The sequence below is a fragment of the Candoia aspera genome, chromosome 6 (assembly GCF_035149785.1).
Source record: "Candoia aspera isolate rCanAsp1 chromosome 6, rCanAsp1.hap2, whole genome shotgun sequence".
Taxonomy (NCBI): Eukaryota; Metazoa; Chordata; class Lepidosauria; order Squamata; family Boidae; genus Candoia; species Candoia aspera.
In genome coordinates, this window is record NC_086158.1 from 38,371,977 (window position 1) to 38,391,060 (window position 19,084).

The 19,084-nt window shown below is 39.1% G+C and overlaps 1 protein-coding gene across 1 annotated transcript in view; it reads left to right on the top strand.

Annotated features, from left to right (window-relative positions):
* ANO7 (anoctamin 7) overlaps positions 1–19,084 on the top strand; it is a 42,515-nt gene that overhangs the window by 3,747 nt on the left and 19,684 nt on the right. Inside the window, exons 2-9 of the mRNA XM_063306755.1 lie at positions 3,115–3,442; positions 5,432–5,495; positions 6,580–6,740; positions 9,102–9,209; positions 11,623–11,762; positions 13,503–13,560; positions 13,772–13,882; positions 15,605–15,770. Of these exons, the coding sequence (XP_063162825.1) occupies positions 3,158–3,442; positions 5,432–5,495; positions 6,580–6,740; positions 9,102–9,209; positions 11,623–11,762; positions 13,503–13,560; positions 13,772–13,882; positions 15,605–15,770 (1,093 nt within the window). The 5' untranslated portion in view covers positions 3,115–3,157. The remainder of the gene's footprint in view (positions 1–3,114; positions 3,443–5,431; positions 5,496–6,579; positions 6,741–9,101; positions 9,210–11,622; positions 11,763–13,502; positions 13,561–13,771; positions 13,883–15,604; positions 15,771–19,084) is intronic.

The following is a 19,084-nucleotide window of genomic DNA, read 5'->3' on the forward strand; positions in this document are numbered from 1 at the left end:
AATCATTTTATCCTTTCCCTCCCTCCCAAAATGTTTTGGATTATTTTGAACAGAGCTGTCAGGCAGGAATCTGCAGTTGCAATGAGTGGAGAATTACAGATGCTTTGTTGCTCTTGTTGCCCTGTGTAGACCTGAAGCTGACATGTAGCAGTGCTCAGTTGTATTCACTTTTGATTTTATGCCATAGTCTTTCTAGGTGTCTTTTCACTCACTTCAGCTCCTATAGCTCCTCTGAGAACCAGGGGGCTAGTCAGGATTGGTGATTGGAAAGAGGCCTCACAGAGGCAATCTCATCCTGAACTAATCCCATCCAGAGCTACAGTTATCTTCTTATACCAGAGGTCAACCAGGCTCAAGGTAGAGGTACTGGCAGAATGTCAGGGAATTTCCCAGGTGCCCTCAGAAAACTTTCATGATTCATCAAGCAACCATTGTGGACCATCCTAATTGGCCCACGGCCCTCAGAGAACCATGGTGCTCACAATCTACATCTTGACCAGAAAGTGATCTCACCACAGCAAAGGACAGATGCAGTGTCCTCCATCTCCAGATCAAGTCTCCCCTGCTCCAAAATAAAAATCAGATCTTGTATGAGACTCCCCTCAAGATTTGAGGCAAGATTATCTGAGACAAGCTTATGGTCACCATGGAGGTTATGAAATTTGGGGGCTCACAGATTCAACCCAAAAGGCATGAAGTTTGAAGTCACTGATTAATAAAGGCCTGGGCAACTCCAATTCCACTCCAGCAAGGAGGTTGAGGAGCTCCAGAAGCACCATTGCTGAACAGGAGAGCAGCCAGCATGACAGCAGCATCCCAAGCTGTCCCTATTTTCCACATCCATTTATCTCTGGGGCAGCACTACTAGTCACTGCCACGATCACATGAATTACCACAACCACCCCCTTTCCTGAGCCTCAGCCTTATAGCTGCTGCAGGGCCTGAAACCCAGGCAAGCAGATCTCAGGTAGGAGTGTATCCCCTTCACTGCGCAACTAGACTTCAGTAATATGCGTGAAGTCTGTACATTCATCTGTTTATTTTTTTTAAAAAAACACTAAACTCCAGTTCAATCCCCCAAAAAAAACTTGAAAAAAAAAAGTCGTGTGGACAGATTAGGTATTTACTCTGTATAGATCTGGCATTTACCAGAGGCAGCTTAAATCCAAGGTACCCAAGAATTAAACCTCCCAGTCCCCTGGCTGGGGCTACTGGGTTAGGAAAAGGAACCTGCGCCAATGTAAAGGTTCCCCCTCTCCTATAACAGCATGCCCCCTGCCCTCTGCCATATCTTCCTTTGCCCAACACTCCTGTTGTGTGGTCCTTGACCTCCTCACCCCTGAGCCACTGCCCCATCTCACCCCTTTCTGGCATCTCATGCAGCCTCTCTCAGCACTGTTCATCTTTAATTGACCCTCCATTTCCCAGTACTATGCAGTAATAAGTTATATCAGGGACTGCCTTACTAACATGAATCTTCCCTTGCTATCCAGACATCTAGAAAGAGTTTGGCCTAAGTAAATCTATTTAAAATGTATAATGGTAGGCCCTGAGCATTAAAAGACATTGATATGGAAATATATATATATATATATTCAATTGTTCGAATATAATATACAATATACATCTCCATTTTAGATGTCAAGAAAACCTTAGAAATAGTCTTATAGCTGATTTCCTTTTAAAAACGTAAGCAATTCCATCCTCTCAGAATTTATCCTCAGATCCTTTTCAAAAGGAAAGAGAAAACAGAGAAGCCCTCTTTTGGTATTGCAAAAATTAAATTAGTTAATTTAATAAAATTAAATTCAAAATTAAAGATTAAAGATTCAGGGAGCTGTCAGGGAGCTGAAGTCTGATTTGAATTTCTCCATTGCTAACCAGGCTCTTGATTTGAATTTCAAAACCAAGATGTAAAAGAGGAGCACTGGACTGCATATGTTTTTTTGTTTTTGTGTCCTTAAATGTTATATAGTACACTTTACATTTTGTACATGGAGAAAATAGTCTGGCAAGATTTAGACACAAATTCATCTACTGAATTGAATAGCATTATTAGGACATGTCAAGAAAACCATTTGTCCAGTGGCTGTATAACCAAATCCTGTGAAATAGCATTCTGTTTTCGAGCTGCAAAGAATTTATCTACCATGTTCCTTCTTGGAGAAAGCCAACCTGGCCACTATTATCCATATGCTGGTTATCTCCCAGACTGTGGTAATGAACTCTATCAGGAATGCCCTTAAAAAAAACCAGAAATAACTGCAGGTCCAGAATGTAGCAGCCAGACCTCTGTGGGGTGTTTCCCAATGGGAGCACGTGCAAAGTTGCACTGGCTCACATAGATTTCCAGGTTAAATTCAAAGTGTGTGCATATAATACAGAGATTGATAACATATAAGTCTCTAGGCAGCTTGGGCCGGCCTACCTAAAGCAACAGCTTCACCCCGCCCCCATCTTATGAAAATGGTGCTCCAATCGTCTTTGAAGGGTTTTTTAAAATCATGTTTGTGTGAGCGTGTGAATGCCAGTAAGTGCAAATAGGAGTTAAGGTTCTATGTGGAAAATGATTGTCACCAGGTTTTTTAACCTAGACCCTGACATTTGAAAGTCAAATCTATAATGAGCTCAGTAGTTTGCCTTGCCATTACCCTAAAGGAGTTTGTGGCATTGACTCTTTTGTCAATGACACTGGGCTATTTTCTTCATTCCTGCTCTCCAAAATACATTCACATAAAGTGAAATTTTCAGCAAGTGGGTGGTTGACTGAGGTTATTATTACAATGACATCTGATTTAGATGTGAATTGAGAAGACTGCGTCTATTTCTGCTTTTCTCAGAGAAGAGGACTTAAGCTCAAGTACTGACCATTGACCTGCACTATATTTCCCTCCTTTGTGGGTTATGAATTTACAGGGAAGTTCTACTGCCTTTGTAAGTGGCAAGACTGGTTAGACAGGATCAGTTTGTGAACATTAATAGTATCCAAGTAGGACCAGAAACAGTACTAGGTGATGGGGAGGGAAGAAATGAGGTTGTTCCTTTTGCAGTGCGCAATGCTACAGCTTCTCTGTGCTACACGGCAAATTCAGTTTGTTGCTACTTACCTCCCAGACATCCAGAAGATTTCTTCTTGTCAGTGGCATGAAGAATAAAGATGCAACGGAGAAAGACCAGAGAAGATGACAACTTAATTACAGAAGAACATGATCTCAAAGAAACCAATTATGGGAGCTTAAAGAAGAATCCTGAGCCAAAAGTAAAGGAGTACATTTATGAAACCCTGGCCTTTGGTTCTGACAAGAATGTGAAGTTGTCCAGTTACGAAAGCCTAGGTGGCAACTCTGAGCAGCACTCAAAGGATGCTAACCAGTCCAAGAGGAAGAATAGAGAGAGTGACAGATATGGGAGGCTATCCATGAGCATCCTTAAGGTCCCACAGGTAGGCAAATGGTAGATGAATCCATGTTCATTTCATTTTACAGTAGCTGTTTTTACATGATGGGATTTGGGGGAAAAATGAAATCAGGAAATAACTGAACAGTACAGCAAGACTTTCAATCACACATTGAACTGAGACTGTTAATACTGTAGAAGAGAATAATTAAATTCATGCCTACAATACAATCAATCAATTTTATTTCGGTTGTAGACCAGCATAGTACCTACAATATAAAAAATCTTTGAAAAGTAATAGCACAGCAAGATCCAGTGAAAATAATGTTTGTATTTGAGTCAGACTGTGAGTAGGAACTATAGCATTTTCTAGCAAGGTTGTATCTTGGAAAGGAGAGTTGTAGAAAAGAGGATTGCTTAGGTTTTGAGAAGAGATGGGGAAAACATCTTAAAGGCTGAATTGTTAAGTCTTATGGGAAGAACTTGCAGAAAATTTTTGGTTGAGTTTCAGAAAAATTTGCCAATGTTGGGTTTCTGCAAAAAACTTAGGGAAAAAAACAAACAGGGAAGAATTGTTTTATAAATGAGTAGTTGTGTCAAAAAACATACCAGTTGCTGCTTGCTTTGATTCATTTTAAACAGCCCTAGCTTCAGTAAAAAGGAGAGAGAAAGAAAATAGAGGGTGTGTCACTTTAGCAGCAAGCTCGAGTGTTCCTTCTGGATGGCTAAAATATTCTCCCCAGTAGAAGCCTTTTCATTTCTTCATCAGGAGAGTTCATAGATTTTATTTTATTTTTTTCTAAAAAGCAACATTCTCACTTCTGGAAACTGCTTTTTTGCCCCTTCTTCCTGGGCTGAAAGGAGGGGAAGAATGAGGAGTTATTTAGTTCTGATGCAATTTATTCCATTTCGGTCGGGAAGAGGCAGGATCTGTTAGAAAGGCTTTTCTGATGTGACAACATTTAGAGACATCAGCAGGATGAAACTAGCCTGAATTTTGGAATGACAGTATTCCAGTATTTCATGATTTAAATATCATGATTCATGATGCTGACTTCTTAAAAGTCCACATGTATATGGAAAATATAGAACTTGTGTCTCTGTACATACATGATGAAAGGTCCCCTGTGCAAGCACCGAGTCATGTCTGACCCTTTGGAGGGATGCCGCTTTCACGACGTTTTCTTGGCAGACTGTAGTGGGGTGGTTTGCCATTGCACATACATACATACATGTTCATATATACAGTAAAAGTAACATTACCTATCCTTTCCTTTTACTTTAAGTAGGAAAGTTAAAATCAGCATAGATATTACTTGGTGACTACTTTTGTGGTTACTGTGAGAAACAGGGTAGTAGGATACCTTCAGACGTTAGGAAAGAAGTCCCAGAAGAAGGTAATGGCAAGCCACTTCTCTACTGTTGCCATGAAAATTGCCATGAAAATGGCTGGATTCATAAAATCACCAGGAGCTGAGCTCAGCTCAGAGGAGACTTTACTTATCTTTTATTCATATTGTTTCCTGCAGTGTTTCTCAACCTTGGCAGCTTGAAGATGTGTGGACTTCAACTCCCAGAATTCCCTACTGAGCATAGCATAGGGGAATTCTGGGAGTTGAAGTCCACACAACTTCAAGCTGCCAAGGCTGAGAGACACTGGTTTCCTGCCTCAAAATGGTAAGAAGCAATTCCACCAATTTTTGCAATAGTGGTCAGAGGAAACAGCGGGAGCTGCAGAGAAAGGGCTGAAGGTCAACTGGTTGCCTACCCTGCTCTAATACACCTGTGTAATGCCTCTGTAAGAGAAAATACTCAGGGACAGAGTAATAAATCACCCTAAGCCTATCACATAGTCTCACAAAGAACAACTTGCTGCTGCTGCAAAAATGCTTTCAGACTTAGAAGCCAGGAACAACCTACTAATCAGTAAGCTGAGCAATGATGGCACTCTAATCTCCTTTTGCCGTTGGTTCAGCTGCAGTGGGAAATCTGAGCTTACCTGCTTTTCCATTGATCTGTAACATTTTTTTTCCAGAGCAATAAGGGATGCCTTGTAAAAAGCACAGCAAACTTCTTCAGTGATGAAAAAACCAGGATAGGTAAGTAAAGAGACAGTCACCTCAAAGCACAAAATACCAATATGTTTCTTTTCAAGGGATGCCTTTTACCTGATGCTTCTTTTCTTTCCTGCCCCTTTCCATTACCTGAAGTAGTCATCAATTGTCTTGTACCTTTTGGTCAAATGTCTAAGTCTTAATCTATCATTTGTCCTGTTCCTGCAGAAATCTTGATTTATGTTCAAGTTGGCTAGGAGAATGTTTTAAAAATGTGATTGGAAACTGGGTTTATATAGAATTATCTCTATGCCAAAAAGCACTTAATGAACAATGTAGACCCAAAACAGACATTGCGACGAAATGCAGGATCTCAAATCCCATATTTTATTTGCAAAACACATTAAAGTGATGAGTTAGCAGATGCTATTGTGTGCTTAGCACTTTCCCAATCCACAGATTCTCTTTGAAAATCCCTCTCTGCCTTAGTTACTTTCAATACTTTTCCTCCAGGCACAATATTTTTCCTCCTTTCATACAAATGCACCTTGTGGGAAAAAAGATAATTACAGGGGATGGCATTTTCAGTGGAAAGCGACATAATGAAAACATATTGATCCTGTGCGCACTTCTCCTGTCCTATTATCTCACCAAATGTAAAGCATTAAGTGGCCATGAGACTGCAACGGAAACTACTTATTATTTTCTGGGAGTTTTCCTCTAATTGGGACTAGAAAGATGCTCTGCAGTTGGATTCTATCTCAGACTCTTAGGTTCTAATGATGACTATTTTATATCTGATATAAAACACTTGCCATGTGAAATGCAACATATTTTGGGCCCTCCATTCCTTTCCTCTTGTACTTTTCCTTAGGAGTTAAATTGTTGCTGTTGTTTTCCTGGTGATTTTATATTGCTTGATTGGCCAACAAAAAGAGAGACTTGTTGTTTTTTTTAACCTTTCATGAGGCAACTTAACGATCTTGGGTTTCCCTTTGTCCACTCCATGTAATTCTCCATTCTTATGAATATTTATCAGATTATTACGGTGTCTGATTATCTTTTTACTTTATTTACTACTGAAAAACATCTAATGGAATATTTCTACTGTGTATGTGTTTTGCCTCAGACTTTATCCTTGTATGGGAATCAGAGTGCGAGAATCTGGAGGGCCAAAATGAAGAGAATGATAGTACAAAATCCAGACAAAAGAGATCGATTGAAATGCACAAAGACTGGCGGGAGAAATTTCTGCATAAACTCCAGATGGCAGGGATCAGAATGGAAAAGGCACGCAAATGGAGACTGTATTGCTGGCAACAATCCATATGAATGCAGCTCCCATTTATTTCTGATCCTCTCTCTTCTCGTTTTACTACCCATATTTCTGAAGTAACCCATTCCCATTGTATCTGACTTATTTTCAAATTTATCCTGACATAACCATGATCATATCCATATAACAATGTAGGCAGTAGCATGTTCTTATATCTTTTACTCTTTCTTACATTCATTCCTCGGTGTCCTGCTGAAGAGCAAAAATCTGGTCTGCACACCCTCTGCCTGGTATAAAGCCATTACTGCACTCACCAAATTGTGTTCCCTTCCACCTTTGATAATCTTGCAGCCAGCAGTCTGTCAAACACTATCCTAGGCACATTTCACAAACATCCCTGTAGAAGTTTGGCATTCATTCTTTCTACTTTAGTTATGTATAGGTGAACTATCACAACATATTCTGATTGTAAGGCAAAAATGCCACCTTTACATGCATATTAAACAAGTCACACAGCCATAAGCAAACTACATCCATTTTTAAACATTAGTCCAATTACATCATTTACATGAAAAGCCTTTCAACCTTCTCATGGCTTTTATTACTTATTTATTTACTATTTATTTATTTATTTATTTAGTTAGTTAGTTAGTTAGTTACTAGTGGTTTTGACACATTTTGGCCAGTATGCCACAAGTGCAACCAAAGCCCAGTTATTATCCAAGCATGATCAAGTATCAGACACAGAAATTCACTGGGTAAATTCGGGCCAGTTACTCTCTCTCAGCCCACCTACAATGCATGGTGGTTGCTGCAGAGAAAAGAGGAGGATGGAGTACCATACATGCCACTTTGAGGTCCTGAATGAAAGCTGGGATAGAAATCTAATAAACTGATACATATAAGTAAATAACAAAGCAAAACCTTGGCTGGAAACCTGTATGTGTCTTGCAATTGTTAGCATGTACTTCTTTCTAAAAACTTTACACTAGTATCAAATCTGGCTTCAGCTGATTCTGTAAACTGCTATTCCCATATTCATTTCCATGTTTGTCATTATAATGAGCTGCAGTTTTTCTTTTCTTTCTTTCTTTCTTTCTTTCTCTAAAAGTCCTATTTCATCCAATTAATTAAGAGATGTAAATACCTTGTACATCATAGTACCATGTGGTATTTATTTATATTCAGCTCCATGAGATGATTTAGGGAATGTTAAACTTCAACAGCCAGATACATTAATCTGTTAAATGTTATCAATTTTATGCTGAAAATTCTATAATCAGTGTGTACAAATTTTTCTAGCCCAGTTTAATAAGCACTGTAATCTGGGTTAACTGATTTTAGTAAACCCCATAAGATACCACAGTATTTAGCATCAGTATTTCTAGTCTGAGGAAGTTCTGTGTATGTCCCAGGTGATTGGAATAGAAAGTGAAAAGTGCATTTTTTTCTTTATTTGTAAAATTTTTATTCCATTTTTCATAATTTTTTTAAAAAGTCCCAAGTGGAAAAATATTGCTAGGGCTCAAACATAGGGCAATGCATAGATATTAGTATTCTATGTTCAAACGTTCCCCTGATAAATTGTAACTGGAAATACACCTGATGATGCTGTATGTAGTATGTCATATATTAGTATTTATGGTAGATAGGGATACAGCACACACAGAAAAGAGAAAAACACATAATAAAAAAGACAATCCCTATTATAGATGGAAACCAAGGAAGAATTAGTGTGATTTAAAGAAACACAATACCATATTAGGGTAGCGAAGCCTGTTCCTGCTCTGTATGGCATCCAATTTCTAGAGCAGTGTTTTTCAAACTTGGCAATTTTAAGATGTGTGGACTTCAACTCCCAGCATGCTGGCTGGGGAATTCTGGGAGTTGAAGACCACACATCTTAAAGTTGCCAAGTTTGAAAAACACTGCTCTAGAGCTTTCTCTAATGGTTCTTTAAGCCAGAACTGAACCAGCAGCTCTTCAAATGGAATATGTCTTGACATAGATTGTGCTTTGTATAGGAGGTACATAATGAAGCTAGGAAAATGAAATGCTATTTTATATTCTATTTTGAATGCCCTGCTTGCATAGATCTCTCTCCTAGTAATCTGGGACTGATAATACATTTCTGAGATCAGAACTTTGGTGCTTAAATTGGGCTGAAAAAGGGTTGAGAATCATTTCAGTCCAATATAGCTATTAGTAATAATTGGGGTCAGGTAGGGCTAGTAACACAAGCAGTTAAACTTACTGTGCTCATGAGTGCTTTGGAAAAGAAATATTTGCCTCCCCAGTTGAATACATTTTTCCAAGGGATTCTAGAATATAAAATTTTGATGTAGCTGATTGATTCTAATGGTCTGCTTTTGCAGCATGTAGCCCAATATACGAAGAAGCTTGTCCACTTTATATTGCTGAATGCTCCCTGGAGTGTGCTGTGTTATTATGCTGAAGATCTCAGGCTGAGAGTTCCCTTGCAGGTGAGGATGCTGTGAAATCTAACACCCCTGGATCAAACTTTGCTCCCAGCTAAAATAATTCATTGTATTCTGATCTCAAGAAAAAACAGGTTGGAGGCTTTAGCTGTTTGTTGGCTATGTTACATCAGACTGCAACATTACTCCATAAAAAACTGTCTCCATGTGGAAACCACATGGTTGACAGAAAGGTAGTCCATATCCCTCTTCTGTGATATCTTCCTTTTGTGCACAGTGATTTTAAATGTTTGTTTGTTTGTCTTTGGAAGCTGGGCAGTAATAGAAGTTTCTGTAAGTAAGTAAATAAATGAAGGAGAAAATATGGGAAAAGGTTTAACCTATCCATCTGTGGACTATGTTGTCTTTTATCTGACCATTCCCTAGGCAGTGTCTCTGGGCCCAGTCTCCCAAGGTCATTCCCACATATCATTACATAATTCTACACAGATATTTTTATAGTAGAACAGAACATATTAAATGCATTCACACACTTAACTGTGAGCACCTTATAATGTTTGACTCCCAAGTCATGTTGTAGACATTGTAGGAGGAGAGCTGTTTTAGTCTATGGTAGCAAAAAATAAGAAGCATTCTGGCAGCACCTTTTCTAATAGGTTTTATTAAAAAAACATAAGCTTTCATTAGCCAGATTTTACACAACGACTGCATTTGTTTTGGCCCACTTCACAGAGATACTCAACTGATGGAATTAAAACAAGTATTCACAGGACCGAACTACCCACCCAATGAGATCAATAGACAAATCAATAGTGCCAGACCAGTTCCCAGGGGGAATTATTAAAAGACAGACCACAAAAACAGAACAACAGAAAGCCACCGGTTTTTACCTACAGCTCACAGCTCGTCACTCAAATGCATTATTAATAAGCTACAGCCCATCCTGTAAAATGACACTGCGCTTACTCAGGCACTGGGTGGCAGGCCCCTCCTTGCATACAGACAAGCACCCAACCTGAACAGTCTCACAAGCAACAACAGTAGGATAATAATGCCAACATGGAACCAGACTCTACAACAAACCCAGATGTCTACCTTGCTCCCATATCTCTATCAATAGCCTCATCATAAGACTCATGTGCTGTTCCTCCAATTGGTTATCTACCAGCAGCACTGCCCATCTGGATTCTATGTAGGACAAACAGGACAAGCTTTACAGTGTTATAACTTATAGAAATAACGTTTATTGTGGTTTGAATTAGAGGAAGAGATTAATGTATTATGTATCTGTATTTGTATCTGTACTGGAGAAGGTTGGAAATCATTCTTTTTGTATTTCTTTTTTCTTTCAATTCTTTCCTAAATCATCTCTATATTTTGTATTTTATCTGTACTTTGAAACTTCAGTAAAGTCTTATATATATAAAAAAGGACAAGCTTTACAAAAAAGAAATAATGGATAAACGTTTGACAGGATACAAAAGAAGGACAAAGTAGTATCAGAGCATTTCAACCTTTCAGGACACTCCATAGCGATTTTGGAAAAACAAGACTCTAACAGCACCACTGTGCAAGGACTGCTGAACTTACATATATCAAAATGTTTCAGAGTATCTCAAAAGGTGACATATTAAAAACCCATAAAAACATTATGGGTTTTTAATACAATTGGTGATTCATAAGGTGCTTATAATCTGTCTTATATGTAGCCTGCATCTGCATTATCAACCTTCCCCACCCCCGACCTCATCCCAATTTAAATCCTACATCAGTCTAGCCACTCGGTGCATATGAAGTGAGTGGCCTCTCACAAAATCTTAAATCCTTTAATGGAGTCAGAAAAGGTGCTACCAGACTTTCTGGTTCTTTGCAAGTCACATGTATTTTGTTTTAGATGATAGGATAGCATTGACTTGCAGCACTTTTTCTATTCCAATTGAGGTAGTAACAGCTTGTACAGTATATGAATACTGAATTCAACAAATAGGGATACCGAAACAACTATAAAAATTGGAGGAAACAAGGAAGAGAAAGAAAGGAACCAAGTTCCCTTGTCCCTTTTCTGTTTCTCTTTCTCTTTCTCTTCACCCCACCTCTCCCCATCTCTCTTTTAATTTTTCTAGCAATAGATAGTTTTATCATCAAGTATTTCTTCTGAGAGAAACATACTGTTGATAACATGGAGCTCTCCACCAATCTCTAATGCTCAATTTCTGTGATCCATGTATTATACATGTCTGGGGGTGGGGGTGTAAAAATAGTTTATATATTTTGAAAGGTTGAGATGGAATGAAGGGAGCTATATCATAAAATCTCCCTTCTTTTATGTGTTATGCTTTTCCTCATGACTTTAATAATTTTGGTTTTCAGTCTCGCTCTCTATCTCTGCATGCATGTGATGGAGGCTACTGGCAATGGGTCCTCTTGCTTAATATATTTCTCTTTTATTGAATCCCAGGCTGTGCCCAATGAACCTGAAACTAACTGGTCTCACAGGATTCTGATGAAACTGGGCATCCCTAATTTACTTTATGATGAGGTTCCTGACATTCCGTTGGATTACTACACCTGTCATTTTAAAGCAAACAAGCTCCCCTGGTAAGATTTTGGTATGAGTTTTCTTTCTTCAATCTCTCCTCTTGTCAAACTATACTTATTTTTCCTAGCTTACAATTACCATCCCCTATCTCATTACAATTAGATTACAATAGTAACATTGCATAACTCTAATATCACAACATTGGCTCTTTTCTCAAAAGAAAGTCTGCAACCAAATTTGTTGAGCTTCAATCTGGTTATGTTAAGAAAAAAACAACCTGTCTCTTGCAAATCATTTTACTATTATTAGTGTTGCCCACATAATAGTGTTGTATGCTGCCCAGAGTTCCCTCTGTGAGATAGGTGGCCATATAAATGTGAGCAATAAATAAATAAAATTATTAGAAAAAGCTGCATTTTGTGCTTCCTCCTTTTTCAGATACTGGCAGCATTCTGCAAAGACCAAGGATTTTTCAGATACACCACTGCAAAAACCTCCACAATTCATGGGTTCTTCTCTGCTGGGTCAGAGTTCTTTACTAAGAAGTACATCTGTGCTGTTACATTTCTGTCTCTCACTTTAAGAATAATTAGTCTTTGGCTCACCCACATGGCCTGCTAACCAGGGCACAAAGATCCCTTGATAAACCATTTAAAATGCATGACTCCATGATGCTGCCGCCATATCTCTTCCCCAACACACTGTGAAAGCAGCTTACATTCTTATTGGGCTATTCTTGTTTAACAGTAACGTTTTCCTTCTTCTCCCAACACAAGTTATGACATGGACATGATCTACAGTGCTTCATCACAATGCTGGTGATGACAGATTGAGTGGATGGAATCTCCCCAGCACTTATATTAATGACACTTAGGCTGGTGCAGGCATTCCCTTCCCCTCTGGTCACTCAAAGCTGCCCTTGATGGCAATTGTGGTTTGGGTTTTGGGAGAGAGTAAACACTAGGCCTCTGCAGAGGCATCTGCCTGCATAAGGCCTGGCTAATGCTTTCTGAAGTGTTTGTCAGTGTCATGCAGGCTCCTTATCAACCCATGTTTACCAATCTTTTGAAAGAGGGATAGTTCTTTAAAAAACAGGACTCGTGCTCTTTTGGATATTTTTGGCATTCGTATGTTAGCAAATCAAAAAATGGACAAAAGCTGCTGTGTTTAGCTTGGTGGCAGGAATGCCATCCCGAGCCAACCTTTCTCCCTCAGTCCCTAAGCCTAATAAATTAGAAATCTAAACTCTCTAAAGATCTTCCCTTCCCCAGCAAAAATCTATCTGTGAACTGCTTATCACTTAGCATGATGTATGAACCCATCCCAAGAAAGAAGCTATCTTTAATTTTTTTGCACTAAGCTGTACTTTAGAACCACAACTTAGTGGTTTATGAACCTAGACTGATTTAACCGTCGCATTGCCTTCTGAACAAATCCAGAGCCATGGATTTTCCTAGTTTGTTTCTGTTCTCAGCTCATAAATTTGGACACTGGCAGAAGAAATGGAGAGGAAATAGACTATTTTATTCATCAGTATTCATCATACTTTGTACCAAGCCATAAGACAATATGTTTTGATACAGCAGCATGTGAACAATCCATATAGTTATACATGGCTTTATAGTTTAACATTATGTGAGGTGCTATTAACCATGGTTAAGGCAAATACTGGCTTCACGTTAGGTGTCAGTAGAACCAGTAAGTGGGTATATGGGAATAATAGCTGGGATATCACAATCTCCCTTTTATATAGCCTCTGTTTTATGTCTAGCAGTTTCTCAGTGAAATTTTCTTCCCAGGTTCCTTGGGAGCGATCACCACGAGACCTTCTTCAGCAGCACACAACGGCATAGAATAGTAAGCCTGGAGTGAGACAAATGCAGGGTAACATGTGTGAATATATAGCTAATCATAGTGCTGCATGTTAATGTTAAGAAGTACAATGGAGGGCTACTATTGGAGCTTTATCTTATGTTCAGACCTTAATATTTGTAATGTGGGTGATGGTTGCTGCTAACTGTGGAAATCAAAGTACAGCTTCCCTTAACTCCTCTTTGCTTTTCTTCAGCTGTATGAGATCCTGTCCACTACATCATATGGCAACCCAAAGGCAGGTCAGGTTGGAATAGACAGGCTGTTGACTGAGGAAGTCTTCACAGCTGCATTTCCACTACATGATGTAAGTTTGCAAAAGCATTTGTCCCAATCCACTTTCAGATCGGGAAAGTGACAGCACTGAGTTGAAGGTGGCTTTAATGTTACAGTACACATAAAATCTCAACTTAGATTAGGAAATGAGAATGGGGAAAATCTAAATGGTATCAAATAGACTTCAAATGTGGAAAGGTGTTACAATGATACAATTGGGTCCTAAAATCACATATCTCCACATGCTAATTTGCTGCAGATGAAAGAACCTGAACTTATAATGAAATTATTTGAAAGTATTCATATAGGATTTTTGTTCAGAAGCACCCTCTGGGCAACATGGGATATCATGGAGAACGTAGAAATTGAGGAATCAGTTGAAAGGTAGTTACCAGAATTACAGAAGACTTTTGAAGTGTTCCCAGAATCTCTTTTCTGGCTTGACCAAGTTTGTTATGCAGGAAGATACTTGAATTGGATGGAACAAAATTAAGGAGACCACCAAAAAAACAACTTAGGCAAGTTGTGTTTTTCACCAATGGAAACAATATAGCTCCCATGTGTAATGTATCAATTACAGTATGGGAATAATGTTATTCTAATACCTTTAATTGTCCTAACAAATCTAACATACTCAGGTTTCCCATACAACTTATTCTATGTATTAAACTTATGCATTTGAGAAATCAAAAAAAGGAGACAGTTTGCAGTCTAACATAGCAGTTAGTGGTTTTGGAGAGTTTTATATGTTCAGTTTAATGAGACAAAGCTGGTGGGTGTTGAAAGAAAGACAAGAAAAGGCAGAGAATTTCAGGAGGTCATTTACTTCAACAGTATGTGCAGAATTCATCTAGAGACAGAGAAAGCGGAGACGAGGGGGAAATGGCTTAAAGATTAACCAGTAAGACTTCTTGCTAGATCAAAAAGCAAGAGATGTATAATTAAGCTTCTTGCTACAGTAAAGAAAGTGAGCAGTTTAAAGGAGTAGCATTTTCATGCACTGGTGTTTTCATGGAGACAACTTAGTTTGATAATAGTGAATAAAAGAAAAGAGGGAAGAAGGGAAAGGGTTTCTGAGTCAAGAAACAAGAGGTGGGGGTCAAAGGGTATGGTCAAAAATGTTGATACACATAAAAAAATAGGCTGACTCTGATTGCATGGTTGTGACTGCCATTTTGACTTTTTTCTTTTTAAACCATACCCTGTGGACCCTGTTGAATGAGAGAAAGGGAGAAGGATTCCCCTTTCCTGGTGGTGCTGGGCTCCCCTACCTTGCTTTGCTACTTTGTTATGAAAGCTTGCTTAGCCTTTTTTGAATAAATTCCCACACCAGATTAGAGGCACCTTCACATGCTGTTCTTCCAATGTGATATATGCCATCACCTGCCAGCAATATCCCTCTGGATTCAAGGTAGGAGAAATGGGATAAATTTTGTGCAAAAGAATTGATACAAGTTTGACACCAGGACTCAGAACAAGGACAAAGTAATATCAGAGCAGTTCATCCTTTCAGGTCACTCCATAGCAGACCTCATATAATTTATATTTTTAAATTTATAAAACTTACAATGTATGCATGTAAGTATTATATAATATATAATTATGATTATATAATTTTAACTATTTCTGGCTGCTCATATTAATTATTGTGTTTTATAAAATATTTACAAAGTGTACAAGAAAGTTCATGTAAAATGCAACATACCCTACACAGATTTGTATCTTATGTGGATAATATCACTCTCTGCCAAAGGGCCCATACAAGATGTCATCAGAGGAAGAGCCCACTATTCTGTTTAATCAGAGGCAGATTCTTTTCCATTACTGGGCCCAGTGGAGTAAGTGGAAGAAATACCAGCCTTTGAATCACATCCGCAGGTACTTTGGAGAGAAGATTGCTCTCTACTTTGCCTGGCTTGGTGAGTACATGCTCCTTCAATGCGTCCCCAGCTTCCTGACTTCTGAAGTCATGTGGTGCTCTGCTTCTTTCCCTCTGTGGATAAGGTTATCCTTAGATGTGTTACCCCCTTTACTTGCTCCACAGGCAGAGTCATGTCAATCAGTGAACATAGTATATTATGCAAATTGGTAAAAAACAAAGTCACATTAGGAAACCGGTAACCTCCAAGGATGAGCAGAACATTGGGGTATATTAGCACTGCAAAATGTAACCGAGTTTGCAATCATTGTTGCTTTCTAAGAAACCATGGCAATTGAAGTTGCTTATAACTAAGTCTGAATGCTGAAATCATTTATTTCTATGTTAAAGGATAGTGTTATCTTAGAGTTATAACATGCCAAAATACATAGAGAGCAATCTAAAATGTTTATGCTGCTCAAACCATTTCATACTTGCTCCTGTTTTATAGCCTTTTCGGCCACATGTCTGACTATGAGGAGCAGAATACACCAGAACCATTTGTCTTTAATGTGACAGTATGGTAAGATGGGTCATAGCTCAGCAGCAGAGCTTATTTAGCATGTGGAAGATGCTGGTTCAGTTTGATCCTGGCATCTCCTGTTGCTGAAGATTTTTCAGTGAAGTCTTGAAGAAACTGCTGCTGCTTGTAACCGATGGATCAAATAGATCCTGTGAATTGATAGCACACAGCAGCTTTATATATTTGATGCTGTGCCCAATATTCCACTTTAGCATATGTTTAATGACATTTATAAATTTATTTATTTATACATATATAAAGGTAGGTAAAGGTTTCCCTTGATGTTAAGTCCAGTCGTGTCCGACTCTGGGGGGCAGTGCTCATCTCCATTTCAAAGCCGAAGAGCCGGCGTTTGTCCGTAGACACTTCCGTGGTAATGTGGCTGGCATGACTAAATGGAACGCCGTTACCTGCCCGCCGAAGCGGTACCTATTAATCTACTCACATTTGCATGTTTTTGAACTGCTAGGTTGGCAGGAGCTGGGACAAGCAACGGGAGCTCACCCCGTCACGCGGATTCGAACTGCCAACCTTCCGATCGGCAAGCTCAGCAGCTCAGTGGTTTAACCCTCAGTGCCACCGCATCCCTATACATACATACAATTTATAGGCTACCTGACTCCCAATTACTCTGGGCAGATTATAATTAAAAGTAAAAGCAATACACAAAAAAGAATTATGAACCACCCCAGAGTCCACTGGAGTTGGGCGGCCAATAAATTTATAATAATAATAATAATACAGAAAGTCCATCCAACGGGCTCAATCTTTGCTCTGCCCCAGAGCCTGTGAGAATAACCAGGTTTAAGAGCTTCCTGAACCTCATCAGGGTAGATCCAGATCTTGGGGGGGGTATCATTCCAGAGAGCAGGTGCCATGACAGAGAAGACATATTTCATGGCTCCACAAGAAAATGCTGCTGACCCAGACCACATCCACTATCCCTGTTCGCATTGGACAGGCAGAAACAACTGGAGACAGATGGTCCAAATAACCAGACCCTATGCCATGAAGGGCTTTATAGGTGATAACTGCACTTGGTAACTAGTGCAGCTTTTCGAATAGTAGGATCACACAGGCATAATGAGGCATGCCCAACATAGCCTGTGCTGCTGCATTCTGGACCAGCTGTAGCTTCCAAGTTGACTTCAGGGGTGGTGCCATGTAGAGTGCATTACAGTAATCCATTTGTAAGGTGACATGAGTTACTATCCTAAAAGCTGAACAGATTGAATATGACTACCTTGTTTGCACAAAAGAGCCAGATAGGGTATGGGTCTAGCCGACAGGTGGTGGAACTCATACTACATAACACTCTATCCACTTCTGTTCATTTCTTTTTCTTTATGGTAATCAAGTGTGATTGCCAAATCTAAGTATCTCTGGTTGGATCCCAGTCATATGGCTTTGAAATAGTACTGTTCCTGGTGAAATAGAAAGAACCAAGGATAAACTGATAAAAACACACAGACCCAGTTAGTCATAGTAGACTAAATGTAGCCAGTCATATTGTTTCTGTTGTGAAATGGACACATGATATTTGTCTTATTCTGTCCTATACAGTCCATGCTTTATTGGTGCTTTAAAGTCCTGATACGTTGACTAAAACCCTTTCCCTGCTATCCTCTCAGCCTTAGGTTGGCAAAGAACTATACCAGCACAAAATTTGCTGCCCCCATGTCTATACTGACTTTATTGCCTCCATTCTGACTCATTGCGGAATGGTGCTGTCCTGATTATACATATGCAGCACGAGATTGATTAAATCCCCCAGCTTTGCTATCCTCATTCTTCTGCAATTATCACTTTGCAGGAAAAATATCCTCCAGTTACATCATTGAAACAGAAATGGGGCAGATCTGCCTGCAGACTCCTTCCTGTGGTCTTCTTCTAGACTCCATTCTGTTGCAACTCAAGCTGAATAAAGTTAAAACAGCAAAGTTTGGAATCATGAAGGTTGATGAGACACAAGCATCATTTCTCTTCCTTTGCTTCCTTTCCTTTCTTTTCCTTTGTATTGGCAACAAATGCCAATTTCCAGATTGCTTTGTGCTTGGAGAGATGTTGGTCCTGTCATTTCAGTTGTTAAACTCTTTCAGTCATTATGCCATTCCACTGTTCTGACATATCAGCCTTGCACCAAACCAGTAAGGATCATAGAGTTGAAGCACTTACAGTATTGCTTGCTGAGCCATCTAGTGCTATTGTACAATTCTGATAGGCCATCAGCACAGTTCTGCTGTGTCAGCTCTTTAGGGAGACAATGACAGAGAAGTGGCCTCAAGGCTGATCAGGGACCAGAGGGGAGATGGTGTGCCCACATCATCTGAAGTGTCCAATAAGCGCTGCTTTGATCCCACCCATTACTAGTCACCATCCTTTGTTTCCAATATAATGGGTGGCTTCTTGATACAGCTCTTGGATAGTGTCAGGGAAGTGAAAAAACACTACTTTAATATTGGTAGAATAAGAATGACACTAGGTGAGGGATATGACAGAAAACATGTTGTCCTGGCATGCTTATGCTGTTTAGGGCAATTGGGAAAAGATCCTAAAATACAAGCAATAAAAAATCTGTTTTGCCAGTCTAGATGAACACTGAAGCATTTGCATTTTCACATTTTAAATTCATTTAAGTCACTTATGACTACAAGAATAAGTAGAGTTTCTTTTCACTGCCCTGATGTTAAGCATATTTACTTCACAATAAGAACTATTTTTTTAAAAAAGGGGGGGATAATAAAATGATTGTGTTTAGATCTACAGTCACATGTATCCTGTCACTTGTCCCC